Source organism: Herpailurus yagouaroundi, unplaced genomic scaffold (genome assembly GCF_014898765.1).
Source record: "Herpailurus yagouaroundi ecotype Mexico unplaced genomic scaffold, PumYag 198, whole genome shotgun sequence".
Classification (NCBI taxonomy): Eukaryota; Metazoa; Chordata; class Mammalia; order Carnivora; family Felidae; genus Herpailurus; species Herpailurus yagouaroundi.
Window position 1 is genome coordinate 8,958,132 of NW_024412429.1, and position 20,088 is coordinate 8,978,219.

The following is a 20,088-nucleotide window of genomic DNA, read 5'->3' on the forward strand; positions in this document are numbered from 1 at the left end:
GCCAGGCTTTGAAAGTCTTGAGGAACTCAGAGCTGCCTGTCCAGACTCCACAATATGTGGTCACCGAGCAGAGCGGATTGTCTTCTCGGAGCACCTGAGGCGCCTGGGGCCAGCAGGAGGCTGACTTGTTTCCTCCACTGCCACTGAGCCCCCGACCGCTGTTCATCACTCCTGTGAGCCTGGCACCCTCCCTCTGGGCTCTCTTCTCCCTTCCTTCTTCCACTCCTCCGTCTTGTCTCGCCAGACTCACTTCCCACTACTTGCCTGTCCCGTGTCGTGTCTGACAGAAGACTTGAGTAGGAGCCACGAGCACCACTGCCTTCTCACCAGGGACACTGCTTACGGCACACGGCTCCGTGTCCTCGTGGGCTCCTTTGCCTGGAGCCCACCCTCCCTCCCACCTCCAGCCCATCTCGCGGGTGCTGGAAGCTGAGCGAAGCCTGGCATGCAAGTGAAGAGACCACCAGGTCCCACAGGAGTCTTGTGGGAGGGCCCAATAAATCACACCCCCTTTCTGGCCCGAGTACTGACCCAATTAGGAAATGACTGACAATAAGTAGTGGGGGGCCAATATACTTATTGCTGGTGCGAATGTTGGAGAACATGGGGTAAGTATTCTGGAATGAGCCCTAGAATCACGCGGGCCGTCCTGCCCAGCAGCCCTGGGCTCTACATGACTTAGGCCTAGAGGAGCTGAGCAGACCATGTGCTCTCTAGAGCCTGGCTTCCCCCCAAGTGGAGGACACAAAAAGGGCAACTCACGCTTACCCAACGCTGACAGCCAAACTCATCAGGTAAATAAGGGGGCGTGAGGGAAGGGGGAGAAAGGCAGGAGTTTGTAGCATTGCCTCTCTAAAACTATGGCCTGTGCCACTGTCCGGGCCTGTCCGTGAGTAAAGGCAGCAAAGGTCAGGCCTCCACCCAAGCAAGAACAAGGCACATAATCTCTCCACGTTCCGTGGCCAAGGCTTCCGTCCCACAATAAAGGTTTGCAGAGAAGGAGGAAGGCAGGCCTGATATGCAGCCTTCATCAGCAGCCACCACATTTCATCTTGAAAGGACCCAAGTTCCAGTGTCCTGGGATCTAAGACAAAGCTTAAAAGAACAAAACGGTGGGGCACCTGGGTGGCTCAGTCAGTTCAGCGTCCAACTCAGGTCATAATCCTGCAGACCGTGAGTTTGAGCTGTGCATCGGGCTCTGGGTGACGGTGCAGAGCCCACTTTGGATCCTTTGTCTCCCTCTTGCTGCTCCTCCCCCACCTGCACTGTCTTTCAAAAATAAATAAAACATTACAAAAAAAAAAAAAAAAAGGACAAAATGGTAGAAACAGAGACAAGATGAGAAAACCTTAGCTTCCTTCTCATGTCCAGAAAAATGGCCCAACTCAAGGAACTGATGGGCACCTGGAGGGGAGGCCTTGGCCTGCCCCTAACGGAAGGCTGAAGGGCAGAGGCGTGGAGGGCAGACCTTGCAGAGTTCAGTTCAGAAGAAGCGCAATACCTGGAAAATGAATGCTACGCCTACCATGTACCTTTCTGTCATGAACGAGCTTCTAAACATTGACAAGATTGCATCGGTCATCAAAACATCAGTTACCATTAAACTCACCCAGCTTTTTAATTTCGTGTGTTCGCTCATCTCTTGTCAGCGGAACATAATTCATCTTCCGGCCACTTTCCCCGTAGCCCAGAAGAAAACCCCGTGATCTGCGTGGACTCTTGGCTCCCGACAGGCGTGGTGCCTTCCACGCAACGGAGAGCCGGTCGTCTGAGGATCGGACACGCACGCGCAAGGGCTTGTTTGGCACTTCCTTTTCTTAAAGAGGACATGACACAGAAATTATTAAACAGTACACCCCTCAGACTTAACCATTGAGTATGTCAAGTCAGTCCAAAGTCTGGCAGCTGTGCTCGAAACCTCCATGTTCGTTAACGCATTCGAGGAGGAACGTATTTCCCCCACGGTATTGACACTCCACTCACATGTTCCTCCCCGCATTTCGGACCGAGAGGTCTCGAGAACTTCAAGTGGAAACATACCACTGTGGGGCTGCCAGCCAGAAATCTTGGATGTTTTACAACGTCCTTTTTCACCTATTTTGAGTTCTTAAGGCCAAAACTATATATTCTCCGGTGAGAGCTAAAGGTCAGTGTAAAAACATAGGAAATGCAATTCGGTACTATTTCTAACTGTCCTCCAGGAAGCTCTCCTCTCTAAGGCTGAAAAGACAGCCTCTCCCTGTCTTTACGGTTAAACCCCTAAGAGCTAAATACTAACTGGCTTCTGCTTTTTATTGTAATTTCTCTTTCATGGCTGCCTTGCCCCGCCAGGTAAACCCCACTGCTCACCCCAGTCTCTGCTCTTTCCTTCTCGTGACATCAATGCCTAGAAATCCTCTTGCTAAACGCCGATCTCCAGAAATGCTCTGACTGTTCACTTTTTTCAAAGCAATGCATTCTGGTGGCCAGTATTTAGTGTTTCGAGTCTTGTTTTTACATCAGTTAAGAGCCGACAAGTTTGGGAACAAGGGTGAGGGGCCCTGGGGAGACCACACCGCCTGTTTCTGACAGTGGGCCACATTCTAGCCCTGCATCAGGATACGGTTAGGCTAATACGTGTCATTCTGGTTATAGAGGCCAGGTCTTCCCAGGTATTGTTCTTCAACCTACATTAGCCCATTAGTAATTCTGACTAGTGTTTTAGACATTCTTAGCTAAGCAAAGACATAGAAACAGAATCTAATGTCACGAGTTAGTGTGAGTTTCAATAACACAAATAGACACTAGAGATGGTTATTCTAGTGGATAGAATAACCATTCTAGTGGATGGTTATTCTATTCTAGTGGAGCCAGACACATGGCTCCAATGTCTTAAATGTAATCAAAAGGGATATTCTTTTGTACACTAGCTGGAGTTACCTACTCAGTTACTGGGCACCTGCATTCCTAAAGACTACTTAGAGAATATCATGTTATGGTAAAATAAATATTTTGCCCAATATGCAAAGTAGTAATTTTTTTTTTTAATTTGAGAAAGAGAGCATGCATGCAAGCAGGGGAGGGGCGGGAAGGGGGGGAAGAGGGAGAGAGACAGAGAGAGAGAGAGAGAGAATCTCAAACAGATTCCATGTTCAGCATGGAGGCTGACGCAGGGCTCGATCCCTGAGATCACGACCTGAGCCAAAATCAAGAGTTGGATGCTCAACCACCAGAGCCACCCAGGTGCCCCTCAAAGTAGTAACTATTAAGATTTTTTGTTTTTAGCCCAATAGTGTAGTCAAGGGAGTAACTTTATGGAACTTGCAGCCTGATATCGAGTAACTTTTCCTGGGGTTATACCAAACTGATCTCCGTTTTGTTCCAAGTTAAGAGGTAGGCTCTCAATTTCAAGGACTAGCCTCTATAAAAATTAAGGACCACCAAATGATATGGAAAGACAAATATATTCATTTAAGTAGCTCAAAAGAAAATAATTTGCCAAAACTGTTCAGTACTAATACTCATTAATGGCACAGCATTGATTAACTGTATGAGTTCCTATATTAATCCTATGATTTGTTATTCTTTTTTTTTTTAATTTTTTTTTCAATGTTTATTTATTTTTGGGACAGAGAGAGACAGAGCATGAACGGGGGAGGGGCAGAGAGAGAGGGAGACACAGAATCGGAAACAGGCTCCAGGCTCTGAGCCATCAGCCCAGAGCCCGACGCGGGGCTCGAACTCACGGACCGCGAGATCGTGACCTGGCTGAAGTCGGAAGCCCAACCGACTGCGCCACCCAGGCGCCCCAGGGCTATGATTTGTTATTCTTAAGAGTTCCCAGTGGGGATCTCTTACTTCATACCCATAACAATGCGATGTCCCATGTTTCTAGAAAGATCCAGGTTGCCAAAACTTATTAAGTGTTTGGGTTATTCACAGATGACGGTGTCACAGAGGTGGACATGAATTTCTTCAACAGCATGGGTCACTGGCAAACAGACCTTGTGTGGGGCTACAGTGAAAAGATTTTTTTTTTTTAAATACTGAGGAAAATGTCTTATAAAACAACACATATAAAAGTAAAATCTGAATAAGGAACAGCATGTTCAGTCTCATTTATCAACAATGAAGTTTTGGTTTGTTTTTTAAAGTTAGCAAATCTTGGGGGGACATTCATCAGAACAAAATATATAACCAAGCTTAATTTCTCAGGAATAGTGTTCATGTCATTTTCAGATTTGTGCAAAGTGATGAAATAGACTTTAAAGGAGCCATAAGCATGGGCATAGAAGTCAAGAAAGAAAATTTTACAGGAAGCAAAACGCTTTGCTTCATTCTGTCTTTACATCTTCTAAGTCATTTTTACCCGTGGGCCTCTAATGCAAACTGTCACCACACACATGAAATTCCATTTTAACAGAAGATCCTCTCATGAGTTAATGACACAGACTCTCTGAGGGTGAACCACCTGAGGTTGGGGTTTGATTTCACAGGATGCCCAGCATTGGGCAGGGGTTGGTACTACATTTTTAAAAAGTGTAAAAGGTGAAAATGATCTCTGCCAACAACATATGATGTTTATTTAACTTTTATAAAAAGTTCATACCTCTTCAAGGGCGCCTCTCAGTGATGTGGGGTTGAAAATGACTCTAGATCAAGCTGCCACAGGCCATTTGCACCGCTTTTTTTTTTTGGGTGGAAATGACAGGGTCACCACCCAACCATGGCTGCCACAGTCTGTTTCTCGAGGAGCGGCAGTAAACCGGACAGATGTCCATGGTGCTGTTATCAATTTGACTGTTCTCAGTGTTACTCACCCACCCCAAGCTCTTGGTCTAAAGCCCTCTGCGGCCTACAGTGATGCTCCTACCACTGCAGAAAGCAACACGTCAGCACGGGAGTTCTGGGATGATGTCCAGCAAAATGGGCAAATGTACTGAAAACACACACATGGGTCTTACAGGAGTCAGCTAAAAAATAAATTATTGGACAGAGATGGTTGTTCCCTGCCCTGGAGCTCTGCTCCAGGCCTGGGACGCTTCCAGCCATGTCCCGCGTGCTACAGTGGAAAGTGTTCCCGGAGGGTGCACTGTCACCGCTGGGCCTTGGGGAACGTGGCAGGTCTCTGCTCCAGACAAATAACCCCCGACACTCAACAGTAAAATACTGACAAAACAGTAACAAGGAAAAGTGACAGAGTCCCTGAGGAGGAGGAAGGGGTAAGGTTCCAAGGACAAAGAGTTCAGTCTCAGACGGCACAAGTTTGTTGCCTGAGGTGCCTGTGGCTCTGTCTTGACCCACGCAAGGCCCACTAACTATCCACCACACTGCCCAGTGGCAAAGACAGTGACTGCCCCCTCAGATCGTATGGGCTTTCACCCCTGGCTCCGACCTGCTGTCCAACCTCTCTGCACCAGGGCTGGGGAAGGAGGCTCAGCCTGCTGTACAAGGAACTCAGGGGAAAACAGGGAACGGGGCTGAGGCTAGCCCCAACCACCAACCACAGGGCTGAGGCCAGCCCCAACCACCAACCACACTGCCTACTGTATACAGACCTTCACAGTTTATCCCAAGCCCTCACATGGTTTATTTTAATTGTCCTTACAAGAGCTTCCAAGTAAGTAGGACAGACATCATAATCCCTGAGAGAAAACTGATGTTCAAAGAGAGGAAGTCACTGACCCAAGGCCGCACAGCTACCGAGTGCCCAGTGGAGACCCGAATTCCACCACTGTGGGCCGAGTTCCAATCTTGTCTAACTAGACGCCTCCCCTTTACGTTCTCCCCTCACCCCATATGCCACCTCGGCAACCACCTAACCTCGTCTGCCAATGAACGAATGTCAAGCAAGGTTCAGAACTGAACAGGCCGTCTTCAGGGTATGAGTATAATGCCTCGTACAGTGGGCACTAAGAGTGTGTGTGTGGGCACGCGCACGTGGTGTGTGCGTGTACGTGGGCGTGCGTGTGTTTCAATGGACCAGACAGTATACCCAGCAGGTAACAAACAAACAAGAGAAGGCCTCTCACCAAAGATTGCCCTGAGAACTGTTCCCACACCACACGGACGTTCCAGACTCTGAAAACCACAGAGTAAGGTGAAAATGCCCCCCCTCAACACAGCCCTCCATTTTTCTAACCCCCCTCAACACAGCCCTCCATTTTTCTAACCTTGGTTTTAGAAACGCCAGCTATAATTTTTTTTTCAGGTATTTTGAAAATTTCTTTAATATGCTGGGTCCTTCACACCATCAAACATCTTTCATAGATCTTTTGTAGATCATCTGGTAACTCTCTTTTAAGCTGATGCACACATTAAAAAAAAAACAAAACTATCCGTATGGTTCACATTTACTTGCAATGAAACTATTTCGGTGTCTTCTCTAAGCTGTATGTGATAGCTTCACAGAAGCCCTGTGAAATTTTTCTAATAAATCTCTGTAAGTCTTTTATCTTGAAAACAGGAAGTCACAATTGCCACGGGTAATCCCGTTCACATTGACCAGTGCAGAGTGTATTTTAACCTTGGCGGGACACAATCCCTCCCTTGCTCCTGGTACAACCTAACCAGGTAGATCTTACTCAGAACTGGTCAATAACAGAAGACCTGTGGCGATCAATTACACACCATCTACCTGGCAGGTCAACGATTACCATCTGGATTATAGCAGACCTCAGAAAGTCAAACAGGATTAGGACATCGCTCCTGACCTGTACTGCCAGCCACACCAATTGGCAAATATTCTGAAATTACATGGACTCAGAATCTGCTCTTGATGCAAAGAAAAAAATTTAAAAAACCAACGTGATGCTCTGCCCATCTACAATTCGAAGCTAGTTAAACATGGTTGCTTCTGAATTGGGTTTCCACAGACTCTAAAGTCAGGGTTTGAATCTGAGTCTGATACTCACTGGCTGTGTGACTTTGAGAATATTCACTGAAGCTCCATTTCCTCCTCTGTAAAGTAGTATATAGCATGTCAAATTTTGTAATATTAATCCACAAAAAGCATTTAAAACTGTTCCTGGCATATATTAAGCACACATTCATTGCTAGCTGTGTGTGCAGTTGTGATAAAAATGAAATTCCTCGTTTACCAGACTCACTGGATGGGTGGGCCACACTCGCGCTACACAGCTCACCATGATGCCTTGCACACAGGAGGCGCCGCGAAAATGCGTTGCAAAGAACCAGACAAAAGCAAAAGATGCCCTATTGCCAAAGACTCTTTACGTTGAAAACCTTCTCAAATGCGAGGTGGTCTAATCCAGACCCCTTTTTGCACCATGAACTGAAAGCATCTAACAATTATCAAGTCCCTACTCTTCGCTGGCCTAAAAGAGTCCGTGGCCACTGCTGTCCAGGGACCACTTTCCTCAGCCTGGCCTCAGCTACCAGGACATTCTCATTTTCCGCAGAGTGTGAGGTGTCACTCGGTGCGCAGCTCTGAGGACCAGGTTTAAGTGGTCTCTTCCACTGACCAACTTGACACCCCACATCCCTGACCTCCAGGCCTCACAAAGATAAAGGTAAATGGCTCTTATCCCCATTCCCACGGCCTCGCAGGGCAGGCCTGTGTGCTCACTCGTCCTCTGCCCCAGGCAGCTTCCCCACCATCCCCAAACATCAGACCCCCGAGGCCAGCGGGGGCACCAGTCCGTCCAGCGAGAAGAGGTCCAGCCTGTGAGGCTAGAGTATAGTGGCCCCCACACGGCAGTGTGGGGCGGAATCACCTGGAAGGCTTGTGGAAACACTCCCCAGCCCCCACCCCCCATCAGGGCCAGAGAGTCCAAAGCTTACGTGCACATTTGATGAATAAACATGATAAGGACGAGACAGGATGGGAAAAGGGGAGAAAACGTGCATTAGAGGGGTGTGAAGATGAACCGCGGACAGCCAGAACAGAGACAGGACATGGGCTTTGCTGTCCCCACTCGGAGTATGGATTCCCTGTCGCTAACATAGGTCCAGGCCAGCACTGACTGACATCTGCCAAGATAGGTCTGCAAGCACCTCTGTCTGCCAAGGGCTCCTTCCTGGGCGAGCTCTGACACGTAATCTCCTGAGACACCTCTGCATGTTTCACAAAACTCTCCTTCCACACACCCACATTGGCAGTTCTTCCTCTGAAGTCCTTTTAATGCCATGTTTTCGTTTCCAATAAACATCCTCAGTGATTTGACTACTAAGCTTTTGTGTGATAGGCCAAATATTTTTATTTGACAGTTTATTACTAACAACTTAACGACAGTGAGAAAATATTTTTAACAAGAAAGAATTACTTAACCAGAAAAAGACTGTCTTATTTCTTTATTTTGGAATAGTGTCTGTCACCATGTCACCAACCTTCGTAAGATAATTGGATCCCTACCAGGCAGAAGGCATTTGACAAACGTCCTCACAATAATCCAATAACGGCCCATTTACAAAGAAAGCGGGGCTCAGAATGGTTAAGGGGGGATTCAAAGCCAGACAGCAGGGGCACTAAGCTGGGCTGGAACCCTGATCTGTGGGATCTGTAGCTCTGATTCTCTGCACTTCGTTCTTGTTCAGAAGTTCCCGGTGGTTATAGAGTCAGTGTCACCAGCGGCCAGCATGGCGGCTGCCCTGGGAGAAGGTCCCTTTGGTGCCTCACAGACACCTCACGTGAAGGATCTGGTCTGCAGCTCCAGTAATCACTGCCTGTGACTTCCACACCATGAGGACACCCACTTACGGAAAATGTCAGCATAGACCCCAAGGACCCGGCTGCTCTTAAGAGAAGTTGGTCCATCTGTCCCATCAGGATACACTCATCACACTATTCCCCTGACATTGATACATTTCAGCACTCCGGGGAAGACCGTCTGATGAAGAGCCCAGGACCTGGGCAGCACCACCGACGGCCTGGCCACCTGACTCATCCGGGGAAGCATTCAGAACATGAAGGAGAGAATTTTTGCAAGTTAGACACATCTCTCCATCCTTCAGAGACACTAGAGTGGTGGCCCTAAGCCCACACCTGGAGGCACTGGATCCTTACTGCCTTTTCAGGGCTTGGGAGAAGACAGAAGATCTTCAAAGAAAAAAAGAGAAAAAGAAAGAAAAACAACCTTGATCTCCCCCAAGCTAATCAATGCCAATTACTAACATTGTGATGGATCATGAACCCTAAAGAACCTTTATAAAACATCTCACACTAACTCTTAAATCAACCAACCTAAGTGTCTTCCGTCAAGCTTTCTCCTGCCCCCTGGACCTGTCCAGGTCTTCACAAACTCTTCTCTCTTGCTCCCTGGGATGATGCAGTGATGTCCAGGCTGTCACCAGATGACAAGCCTCAGGGCATCCTTCTCGGCATGGCATGGAGAAAGGACGGTGTGGTCAGAACCCCACAGGCTGTGTGAGGCAGCCAGCACTGGTGCCCTAAAATAGGGCACTCGGAATCCAGTGGGGATGGTCCCAGAAACAAAGCAAATACTTTCCGCCATCCTGGGACCACTCAGCTGTGGCCATTTTGTTTTGTTTGGCTGTTCGTTTCACGTTATCACTTAGTATAGCTCCTCAAACTTTTCACCAGAGTTTACTTAACAGCAAAAGCAGATGGCACAATCCCAGAAGCCAGGAGCAAGGCAATTTATGCAGACTTTATCTCAAAATTGCACGTCAATTCTGCAGACTACTCTTTAATATTTTGGTGTTTGTTTTACACTAGAAAGTAACGTTTTGAATGACTGATCATCAAGAAAGCACTTCCTGTGGACATGGCCGGTGAATCCTATACCTTCATGGACTTCCAGATTCCGAGAACCCCAGGTTTAGAAGCCCCAAGAACCACTAGTGCGTCAGCAGCTTCAGGATGTTATCCAACGTGTCAAACGGTGGCTGACTTTGACCTCGGAGGTGCAAAGAATATCAGTGAAAAGTACTTTATGCCACCGATTTCACCCCACAGGACCAGGGCTACAAAATGCCAGGTCACCCTGAGATGGCGGCCAGTGCTACATGAGTGACACCTGCACAAGTTGGTCATGAAGCCCGGCCACCGGCACAAGAATTAAGAGGTTCAGCAACCACCTGCATGGACACATTCCTCAGTTCTTACAGATCCTAAGCCTTTCGAGGGGCATCTCTCCCCACACTAAGCTGACCATCTTACTGTGTAGGCAGAGCAAGGGTCTGCTTCCTACTCACGGCAGTAGGTCCTGTATAAGCCTTGAAGAACACCACCAGCCGCCGATGTCCTCAGCCACCTGCGACAGGAGCCTGGGGGGAGCCCACCCCTGGCCCAGCCCCACGGACACAGCGTGAGGGGATCCAGGGAGCTTCTCCGGCTGTGGAGGCCTCCTCCATCCATGATGGGCAGTCACAGTCACTGAAAGCATCTGCTCTAGATCCCTCTGGGGGTATCGTCATTTCCGGAGGCACTTCCTGAGGACCCACGAGGGCCACAGAAAAGCAAAAGGGGGGACGGCCCTTTTCTGACCTCCTCAGCGGCTGAAATGCAGACCTCTGGCGTTTCTTCACCCCGTGGCGTAACACGGAGACTATGGAGGCCAAGACGAAGGACTGGGAAATATTCTGAGGAAAATCATGTCCCAGTTCAAAGGTTTGTTTGGTTCAGTTGTTTTAGTCTTAAAGCTCATCTACATCGCTCTCATTCGGGAGTAGACAACTAAGTAATGCACTCGTTCCCTGGAAATGAAGACCATGTTTTTGTTGAGTGGCTACTGAAGAATTCAACTTCTTACTGTGACCCAACATGCCCTTTGCAAATGGAAGACCCAGTTACGATATTTGAATAGGTTGAAAAGCTAAAAGAGAAAAGGGCTTTCTTTCAGGACTAAGATCTGCATTTGCAGGGATCCTGCCTTATGAGCACATCCTTCTTTGGCGACCTCACAGGGGCCACGCCCTCCCTCTCTTCCACTCAGACATCAAAAGAAAAGGCCACGGTGGATACGAAGTCAGAGAGCGGCACCTGGCCCCCCGGACGCTGACCTTGTCAGAAGCATTGGGTTTAGTAATGACTGCAGGACATGAAGGCAGGGAGAGCAGCCCCTCACTCAAGGCCACTCACGTGGGGACAGCTCATCTCTCCAGCTTTCGGCCCTGCCCTGTCTGCTTGGAGCAGCCACTCACCGGCTCTGAAGGGAGCACCCAGCCCACCCCCAGCAAACAGCCTCACTCCTGGCCACTGGCTTCCTAGCAACTCACGGAAGGGGAAAATCTATGAGCACATATCCTACTCATCAATACGGGGGAAACGCCACAGAAGGCTGGTTGAAGCCCTGGTGTCAGAGAAGGCCGGTGGTGATGGCTCCTGACTCCCTTCCAGGGGAAACCTGTGGGGGCTGGAACCCCCGAGGGCTTGGATCTGACCCAAGCACATCCAGCCACGTGAGAAGTCACACAGCTCCACACACAAGCCTCCACGCCCTACTCTCTCATTACTGAAGAACGGGCCGGAAGGTTAGGGAAGTCTCCCCCCTAATGTGACAGGCGACTTGGAAGCAGTCACTCTGATAAAGAGCTGGGAGCCCCCAAGAGGAAGGCACCTGTCTCCGGGCAGTGCCTCCGAGGGACTGAGAGGCAACCCCACAGCAGAGGGACTGTGCACCCACCTCGTCTCACAGACCAGCCGCCTCGAGGAATCCCAATCCACAGACACAGTCAATATCATTCCAAGAAACAGAAGGCAAGAATTAGGATCTCTGATTAACGACCACACCGCTCTGTGGCCGACACACCGGCCGGCCCAGGACCACCCCAGCGTCTGCGGCTGAACCAGGCAGAGGTGACCCTGGCCTCCTGACAGGGCGCTGTGTGATGCGGAAGCTCTCGTCACTGCTCATCTCCTATACCAGGGCACAGCCCCCCAGTGGAAGCAGCCTCCAAGTGCATTTCTGCTTAAAAAACATTTATGGAGCACCTACTGTGTGCTTGCCCCAGGCCCTGGAGATAAACAGATGAGTAAATTGGGGCGCCTGGGTGGCTCAGTCGATTAAAGCATCCGACTTCAGCTCAGGTCATGATCTCATGGTTTGTGAGTTCGAGCCCCGCGCCAGACTCTGTGCTGACAGCTCAGAGCCTGGAGTCTGCTTTGGATTCTGTGTCTCCCTCTCCCTCTCCCTCTGCCCCTCACTCTCTCTCTCTCTCTCTCTCTCTGTGTCTCTCTCTCTCTTTCAAAAATAAATAAACATAAAAAAAAAATGAGTAAATCAAAGGACCCAGCCCTTGAGGAGCTCACCACCCGGGCTGTGAACCAGAAATTGATTTTTGCCCTGCAAATCGTACTTAGTAACAACTGATGATGGCATGAGAAAGCTCCCGAGGAAATAATGCCACAGACATTATTAAACCCCCGTTGGCCGGGACGTTAATGGAAACTAGCTTGCAAAAAGACCAACTGATCATAATTAATTAAAAATTTCTGGACTGCAGTCTACTCTAAGTCTGGCACAGAGCAGCCCCATGGTATGGCTCCAGCATTACCTGATGGATAATCAGATAATCAGCACTGTGTGTGATTTGCCCACGGGTGGGTTGTGCCGGCACCTTTACCCAGAGTGACACGGACGCGTGTCTTCTGGCCCACGTGGCAGGATTCCTGCCATCACACACAGAGAAGGGGAGGGCAGCACAGACGAGGGGGCCGTTGGGGGAGGCACTTTCAGTGGATCCCTGGAGACAATTCTTTCTTCTGTGCACTTTTGTGTCCTTGGGCACGCACTCAACACCCAGACACTCCAAGTCAGTGTTTCTCCCTTTGCTAATAGGATTTTTGACTTTGTTGACCTAAAACAGCCAAAGTAGGGTGGAGAGAAAGGCTCGGAGCCATTTCTCAGTAATAAAAATGATTCCCAATCGCTTGCTAAGCTTAAAATCATCCATGAAAAGTGGTGAATCAATCCACTTAGTGTCCAAAATTCACGAAATTTCAAAGCTGAAAGGAACCGTAGAATGAAACCTAGAACCTGAGACAGTTCTTAGAAAGGAGCCTAAAAACTTCTTGTCAAGTGTAGCATGTTACAGCTGAGGAATCTGGATCTGGGAATGTCCTGGGCAGCCCGGGCAGCCGTGCACAGGGCAGAGACACCGGCTTGATGGGGACAGCGGCTTGAAGTCAACAGGTCAGGAAACAGCCCATCGCCGCACACCAGGGTTAGAGTTTCCACGCTCGACATCAGTCACATTTAAATAAATTGGCATGAAAATACACCTGAAGGTCAGTGCTCATTTTGATGAGCTACTGATAGAAAAGGGGAGAATTCGTATTTCTAGATTATGAAATACCCATTTCTCATATGCCTGTAGGTATTGCCTATGAAAAGAAATGCCAGGGCAGGAAGACGCCAAACTGTGGGGCGCATGGCTTCCTGATTCATCATTTCCATGTCAAATAATTGGACACCTGTTCAACAGCAGGTATCAGCTGTTTGAGGCAGGCACTGAGGGGAGCGTCGGGGCTCCCATGATGGATGCGAACCCAGGCCTGCCCTCTGGCTTGACCATGCGTGCAAAGCAGCTTCACGTGCATGAAGTCAGCCTTGAAGAGACGTGCAGACTGCAGCTCCCCTCAGAGCCGAGAGGAGGGAAGGGAGATGAGAGTTTGGAGGTCACAGGAAATAAGAGGAGGGGTGTCACGCTGATGGCCTTTATTTCCCAGGGAGGAGGGAAGCAGGGCTAAAAGCGAGAGGAGAACGGGCAAAGGGAGGAGCCTGAGCAAAGTGGCAACATTCTGGCCCAACCCATGGAAGAAAGGAAGGAGCCGGATTTAGGGCACATAGAACAACAGCCAAGCAGCTCTGAGGACCCGCGTGGAGTTGGCTAACCAGCGGTAAGGAGTGACAATGGTGCAGATCAGCTCAACTCTCTGCTTCTCCCACGAGGCTCAACAATCACATGCAGGAGGGATGGGGGGTGGGGGGGGTGGTGTGGGGACTAGCAGGCCACTCAGGCTGTCCCTCTGTCAGGGGGCCGGCCGTGCTGACATGAGTGGGACCAGGATAAGACGAGAAGTGAGCCAGGAGACGGCTCTGGACCGTGGAAATGGGATGTGTCTCTGGACCCAAAGCCTGAGTAGGTCTGAAAGCGAGCTCAGGAGAGCGAGGCAGTTGAGGAGGCGAGATGACTGTGGAGAGGAGCAGCTTTACCACAGGTGGTAGGTGGCAGCAGTTGGAAAGCATGAGGTGAAGCTGTCACATGGGCCACTGTCATGGAGGATGTCAGTGTGGACAGGCCATTATGAGCCTAGCGCCAACATGCTATTTGTATTTGGGGAGCAAACTGGAGGTCAGGTACCAAGCCAGTGTTGGTTGAGAATGGCCACAGAGAACTGTGGGCTCAAGTCTGAGCTATAAGTTAATTGTCTACAAAATGAGCAAGCTTCAGGAACTAAAATATGATATAACAAAATATGAGGCACAAATCTGACTTTTCCCTCCATATTATGTCTAGTTTGGGCCCCATAGCTTAAGGGCAGCATGACGATTTTTAGAAAACCATCACCTTATTAAAAATACACATGATCCAGGGCGCCTGGGTGGCTCAGTGGGTTGAGCATCTATCTGACTCTTGACTTTGGCTCAGGTCACGATCTCAAGATTCCTGAGTTCATGCCCCGCTGTCGGCACAGAGCCTGCTTGGGATTCTCTCTCTCTCTCCCTCTCTCTCTCTGCCCCTCCACTTCTCTCTTCTCTCTCTCTCTCTCAAAATAAAGAAATAAACTTAAAAAAAAATACATATGATCTTACTGAGAACTAAAATTTTCCAGATGAAGAGCCTGGGGAAGGCAGGTTGACCTGCGCGTCCAGTCGCTGGGCTGGTTGGAATCAGGGTTGGGCCATGGTCCTGTCCCAACCCCAGTGTCTGGCTTTGCACAGACCATATGACCCCACATCCAGTCAACAGGGGGTAAAAAAAGCTAAAACAGCTTCAGAAAAGAAGTCTTCAGGGGAGGTAAATAATAAGATCCAGTATGTGGACTTGGGACTTCTCTTCCTTGGGGACTAAACAGAGGAATATGGGTTTAAGTCTCAGTGAGAGGGATCTTACATTTAAATACACAGAGAACTTTCTAGCTGAAAGATAGCTGAAATTTCTGCCAGGGAGTTGCAGTTCTGCTTAGTCCTCTTACTTTCTGAGTCCTCTGGGTTTTCAGATTTGGACGAGCGACCAGTCTGAGAATCACTCAAGTCGGCCCTGGCACATTCTTCCTCCTAACGCTCACCCCCGCGGTCCCCATAGCATCTCAGCCTGGCGTCACCATCTTTGCGACTCCTGGGCTCCCCTACCCTGCTTATTCTAGATCTCAATGTTGTTCACTTTTCAAAGAACTTATGATCATGCTACAGGCTGAATTGTGTCCCCACCCACCCCCACCCCCGCCCAAATTCACGTGTTGAAGTCCTGACCCTCAGTTATCCCAGGAGGTAAATGTATTTGGAGACTGAGCCTTTAAGAGGTGGTTAAATTACAGTGAGGCCCCTGGGGTGGGCCCTAATCCCATCTAACTGGTGTCCTTTTAAGGAGAAGAAATTCAGAGACACAAAGAGATAGCAAGAATGTGCACTCTTAGAGGAAAGGCAAGCCAAAGAGAGAGTCCTCAGGGGAAATCAGGCCTGCTGACACCTTGATCTTGGACTTCCAGGCTCTAGAACTGTGAGAAAATAAACATCTATTGTTTAAGCCACCCTCTGTGGTATTTTGTTATGGCGACCCTAGCAAACTAATACAGATTATATGCATTATGTTTTGCTTATATGTTTATTGTCTTTCTTTCCCTCTAGACTACAGTCTCCATTAAGGCAAGCCCTTGTCTATCTTCTTCATTATTGTATCTTTAGCATCCAGACATGCTGGCAAAACCAATGGCGCTAAATGAATGAATCTAATAATTAAGGAAAGATAACGAGGTCAAAATAGGTCTCAGCAGCATAAAGAGGCCTTCTGGAATTTGAACTGAAACTACTGTTTCCAGCAAAGCAAAAGAATAGATTTCCCTCTGGCTTCAAATAAAACACTAGACTAAAGTGGGATGTCACCAGTCAAAGCACTAAAGGGAACCCTTGGGACCTCACCCCAGGAGTCAATGCCAATGTCTGCCAATATCGCCAGGACAAATCCCTTCTTTTGAATGAAGATACTTGGAATTCAGAATACTTCTTTTGTTTAACTACCAGGATTATAATTTATTAACCGTTCCTCAGAACAGCAGCATAGTATTTTCCAAGCCTTATAAAAAAAGGTGTAGATGCATGCCGATCACTTCTTGATCACTTCTCATAAATTATTCTTATTATTTTAATAACAATGAAATGTGATTTTTTTTTTTTCTGGAGCACTGTCGCCAAGTCTATGCATTCTGGATATTCATTAAAAAAATTCTGCTTTACAGCATATGCTGTAAATTGTTTCAGCTAATTTCTTCCAGTATCTTTTGTATCATAATGTATAACAAATATACTATTATGTATTATAGAAGTGTGCTCTTTGGCAACTAGGGCACACAAAGTCTTCTACAGAGAGAGGTTAAGTCATCTTACTGTACATAAGACCAATAATGAGTTGGAACGCGATTGTCCATGAGTCCCAATTCCCAGCATTTCGGTAATTCATGCTCACGTCATACACACACACACACACACACACACACACACACACACACACAGAGAGAGAGAAAGGTCATACATACACACACTTCTATTAAAGAAGGCACAAGGAATTCATTACTTAAGAAAAAGCAAAAGAAAACTATTTGTTCTAAAACCACTGACATTCAGAAAACTTTATCAGAAAGATTATAAAAAATAAAATGGTCATTTAAAATACAAGATTCAAATACAAGGCACTGAACCTCTGTTAGCAAAGAGTTTACATGTGCCTCTTCAGGGGCAGACAATCGAGGAATAAACACCCTTGTCTACTCTGCATATTCCTAGGTGTACTACCATCTTGGCTACTTTACTGTCATCATCCTCTCCGTTTTGACCCTTGGGCTTTTGCTCTTGTCTCTCCTGTCACCCTCATACACTCTCTGCTTGCACTCTCACTCTGGAGCATGACTCCACAATGCATGTCTGTCTCTTACTTCTCTCTTCCAAATTTCATCCCTTCACATGTAATCACCTCTAACATGTCTCCCTTCCATCACCCCTGGGGTCAACACAAGTCCAACATATTGGAACAAAAACATATCACCTTTCCTGGAAAGCCAGTTTCCTTTTCTGGTTGTTTCATTTTTCCACCCCTTTCTGGTGGAAAAGGGACCTTGAAGCTGCCTACACCCATCAAATCTGACCTGAGAAGCAGATTATGGTCATTGGTTTCAAAGTACTCACCTTCCTCTCAACAACAACACCAGACTGATGTACTTAAAAACATGGGTCATGAAAATGATATACACTTCCTCGCCATATCGCCTTTGGGATATCATCCAACCACACTCCAAAACAACCACATTCATACGAGAACATACAAGAAATGTACACACTTCTCTCAACAAGTAAAACAACATGACTAGACAACAGCAACATCCAAATGATAAAACATATATACAAATATGGAGCAGAGATGGAAGGCAGGTTCTCTAACATATCACAAAATATCCCATGGTTACAAGAAAACAGAGAAAGACTTGATGCAGGCAGCATATGAGCCAATAAAAGCCACTGCTTGGTGGGTTCCATTCATTTACGCCATCCACAGGAAAAAGAGCTGTAACAATCCTCATCAGGCCAGGACTGCCATCTCAACCACCATATTTGCCTGTTAACAGTGCAACAGTATCCCCAGATGTGGACGCGGACACCTCCCCACTCCAGAACATGAAAGAACAGTGAGAAATGAGCAACAATGGCTGCAGTCTGGGCCATCAGGTGCACAGCAGGTTGACCAAAACCGTGTGGCATGTGTGTTAGTTTAGCGATGGGAACTGAATGAAGGTTGGTGAGCACATGTGTGTGACAGAAACACCACCCTCTTGCGAGACGGTGCCTCAGTGAAGACATGAACCGAAGGAGCACGAGGTACCTGTGACGGTTTCATTAAATGGTCCTGGACCCTTAATGGGAAAACCATCAATCTTGATCCATTCACCTCCTAAATGAGGAAAATGCAACTTCATAGTTAGAAACAAGAACGATTGGATTTTCCACATTTCTGCGCAGCCCTAACGTATATTTAATGGTCTTTTCAACACTCTTCCAGAGGATCTGCTCAGGCCACATCAGTAACAAGGCACATACGCTTTATCGACAACACATCTTTTTGGTCTTTTGCACGTGGTTTACTCTAACGAGTGCTCGAAAAAATAGGACAAAACACGAATGACCTACATTCAAATTACTTTAAAAGAAGGAGCGAATCTCTCCTAGTTTTCAATCTTTCAGCTTGCTAGACAAGTCTAAAAAAAAAAAAAGAAAATTCCTGTTTGGGAACTCTTTAAAGATTCTACGTTTGTGTAGACCTGAGAAAGCAAGGAGAAATGTTTCTCCCAATCTAAGTAACAAAAAGACAGCCTCCAATTCTAGGTAAGACTTACCAGGCAGGCTTTCAGCTCTGTAAACTGGACGGCTCACTCCATTGTGGTTTTCTGCAGTAACCAGCACAAAGTACACTACACCCGGCTCTGAAACATATGGTTTATATCAAGCCACCATTTCACATCTCCACGAATGACAGTTCGATTCACTAACCGTCTTCCTCATATATAACCAAATAAAGAAATCTGAATTAAGCGACAAGTCTAACTACGGCTTTCTCTCTCACTGTTTTAATTGCTATCGCTAACATTCCTCTCATGTAACTAAAATACACCTGACCCAAAGAACACAAAATTTATTTGTAGTACAAAGTACATGGCATGTGTAATAAGCCTGGATCCGTGAGCAGTAGGCAGGAAAAGCTTTTGAGTTTTTTAATGTGAAATTAATGCAGGAAATAGAAATGCACTGTCTGCTAACTAGATGTTTTAACCTATGCTATCAGTAACTGCCAATAATATCTCTCCATGAAAGCTCCAAACAGAAATCTCCAAAAAACAGTAAGAAAATGTCAGTGGAACTCATAAAATTTAGCACATGGGAAATCTTCATTGCAACACACATAAAGCTTCGTGAAACTTTCCCCTTATCCCAGTAACACACTCCCTTTACTAGATCTGTGTGCTGTCTTTGACTATTTCAACAAATATCTAGAAAAACAGTTGTTGGAATCTTGGAAATGCTAATCTTGAAATAACTGGGCTCCACTTTTTGACTTGCATCTAGGGGTCAAGGTCAAATTGCGATGCTCTCTTTGGCTGAGCTCCTGAAGTCAGTGGAACAGGAAGGGAAGCCAAGACGCCACATTACCAAGTGAGTGCGCCCCAAACGTGCAGCTTCAGAAAGCAAAACTCCAGTAGTGCTGGTTTTCCTCAAAATAAATTACTGCGAAAGGTAAGTGAAGGTGCGAACTCCTTGAGGAGACGAAAGTGTGCGGGCACGTGAGGGGCCAAAGGCTGGAGAGGTAAGAGTTAGTTGTATCAAGACAATAACGGTTATTACATTTCTCAAAGTGAGGACTATTCCTGCAAAGGAACTTTAGTTCTCGGGCCAGAGGTCCAGGAACAGCGACACAGTGATGCCCTCTAGCATCCCTGCTGTGCTCAAGGCCAGTGTGACTTCTGTCTGACTGAGGCAGGGCCTGGTGGCATTGAGGGTTTGGCACGACCTGCCAGACCAACTGGAAAATGCTTTAGATCCAGACAGAACGCAAAATCATGCTTCGCCAGGCACTTTCTCTCTTCATCCTGAGGTTATTCGTATTTTCAAAGAAATGTAATCCACATGTCTCTGACTCCTGTTAACTCATCAGTGAGTTACTTGGGAGGCATTATTTGTTTTCCAGTGGGCTCTAGGGCTCTCTTTTTGCATGTGTTTCTTCTCTGCAGCAATCTTAACAACCTAAGGTTTGAACAAGCAGATATGACCCTGCTCGTGCCTTCGGTCCAACAGAATCTCCATTTAACCTCGTAGTTGGACTTTCTAGGGTGATACTGACATGGAAAGGATTCAGAGAAATGTATGTGTGGCTGGAATTACCAAGAAGGAAATATGGCCCCCCTTATGCCCCTTCTATACACTC

General features: G+C 47.3%; 1 protein-coding gene across 1 annotated transcript in view; it reads right to left on the bottom strand.

Moving 5' to 3' along the window:
• FNDC1 (fibronectin type III domain containing 1) overlaps nucleotides 1-20,088 on the bottom strand; it is a 107,601-nt gene that overhangs the window by 58,769 nt on the left and 28,744 nt on the right. Inside the window, exons 3-5 of the mRNA XM_040448737.1 lie at nucleotides 18,506-18,592; nucleotides 17,995-18,063; nucleotides 1,610-1,816 (exon numbers count right to left, since the gene is read on the bottom strand). Coding sequence (XP_040304671.1) covers nucleotides 1,610-1,816; nucleotides 17,995-18,063; nucleotides 18,506-18,592 — 363 coding nt within the window. The remainder of the gene's footprint in view (nucleotides 1-1,609; nucleotides 1,817-17,994; nucleotides 18,064-18,505; nucleotides 18,593-20,088) is intronic.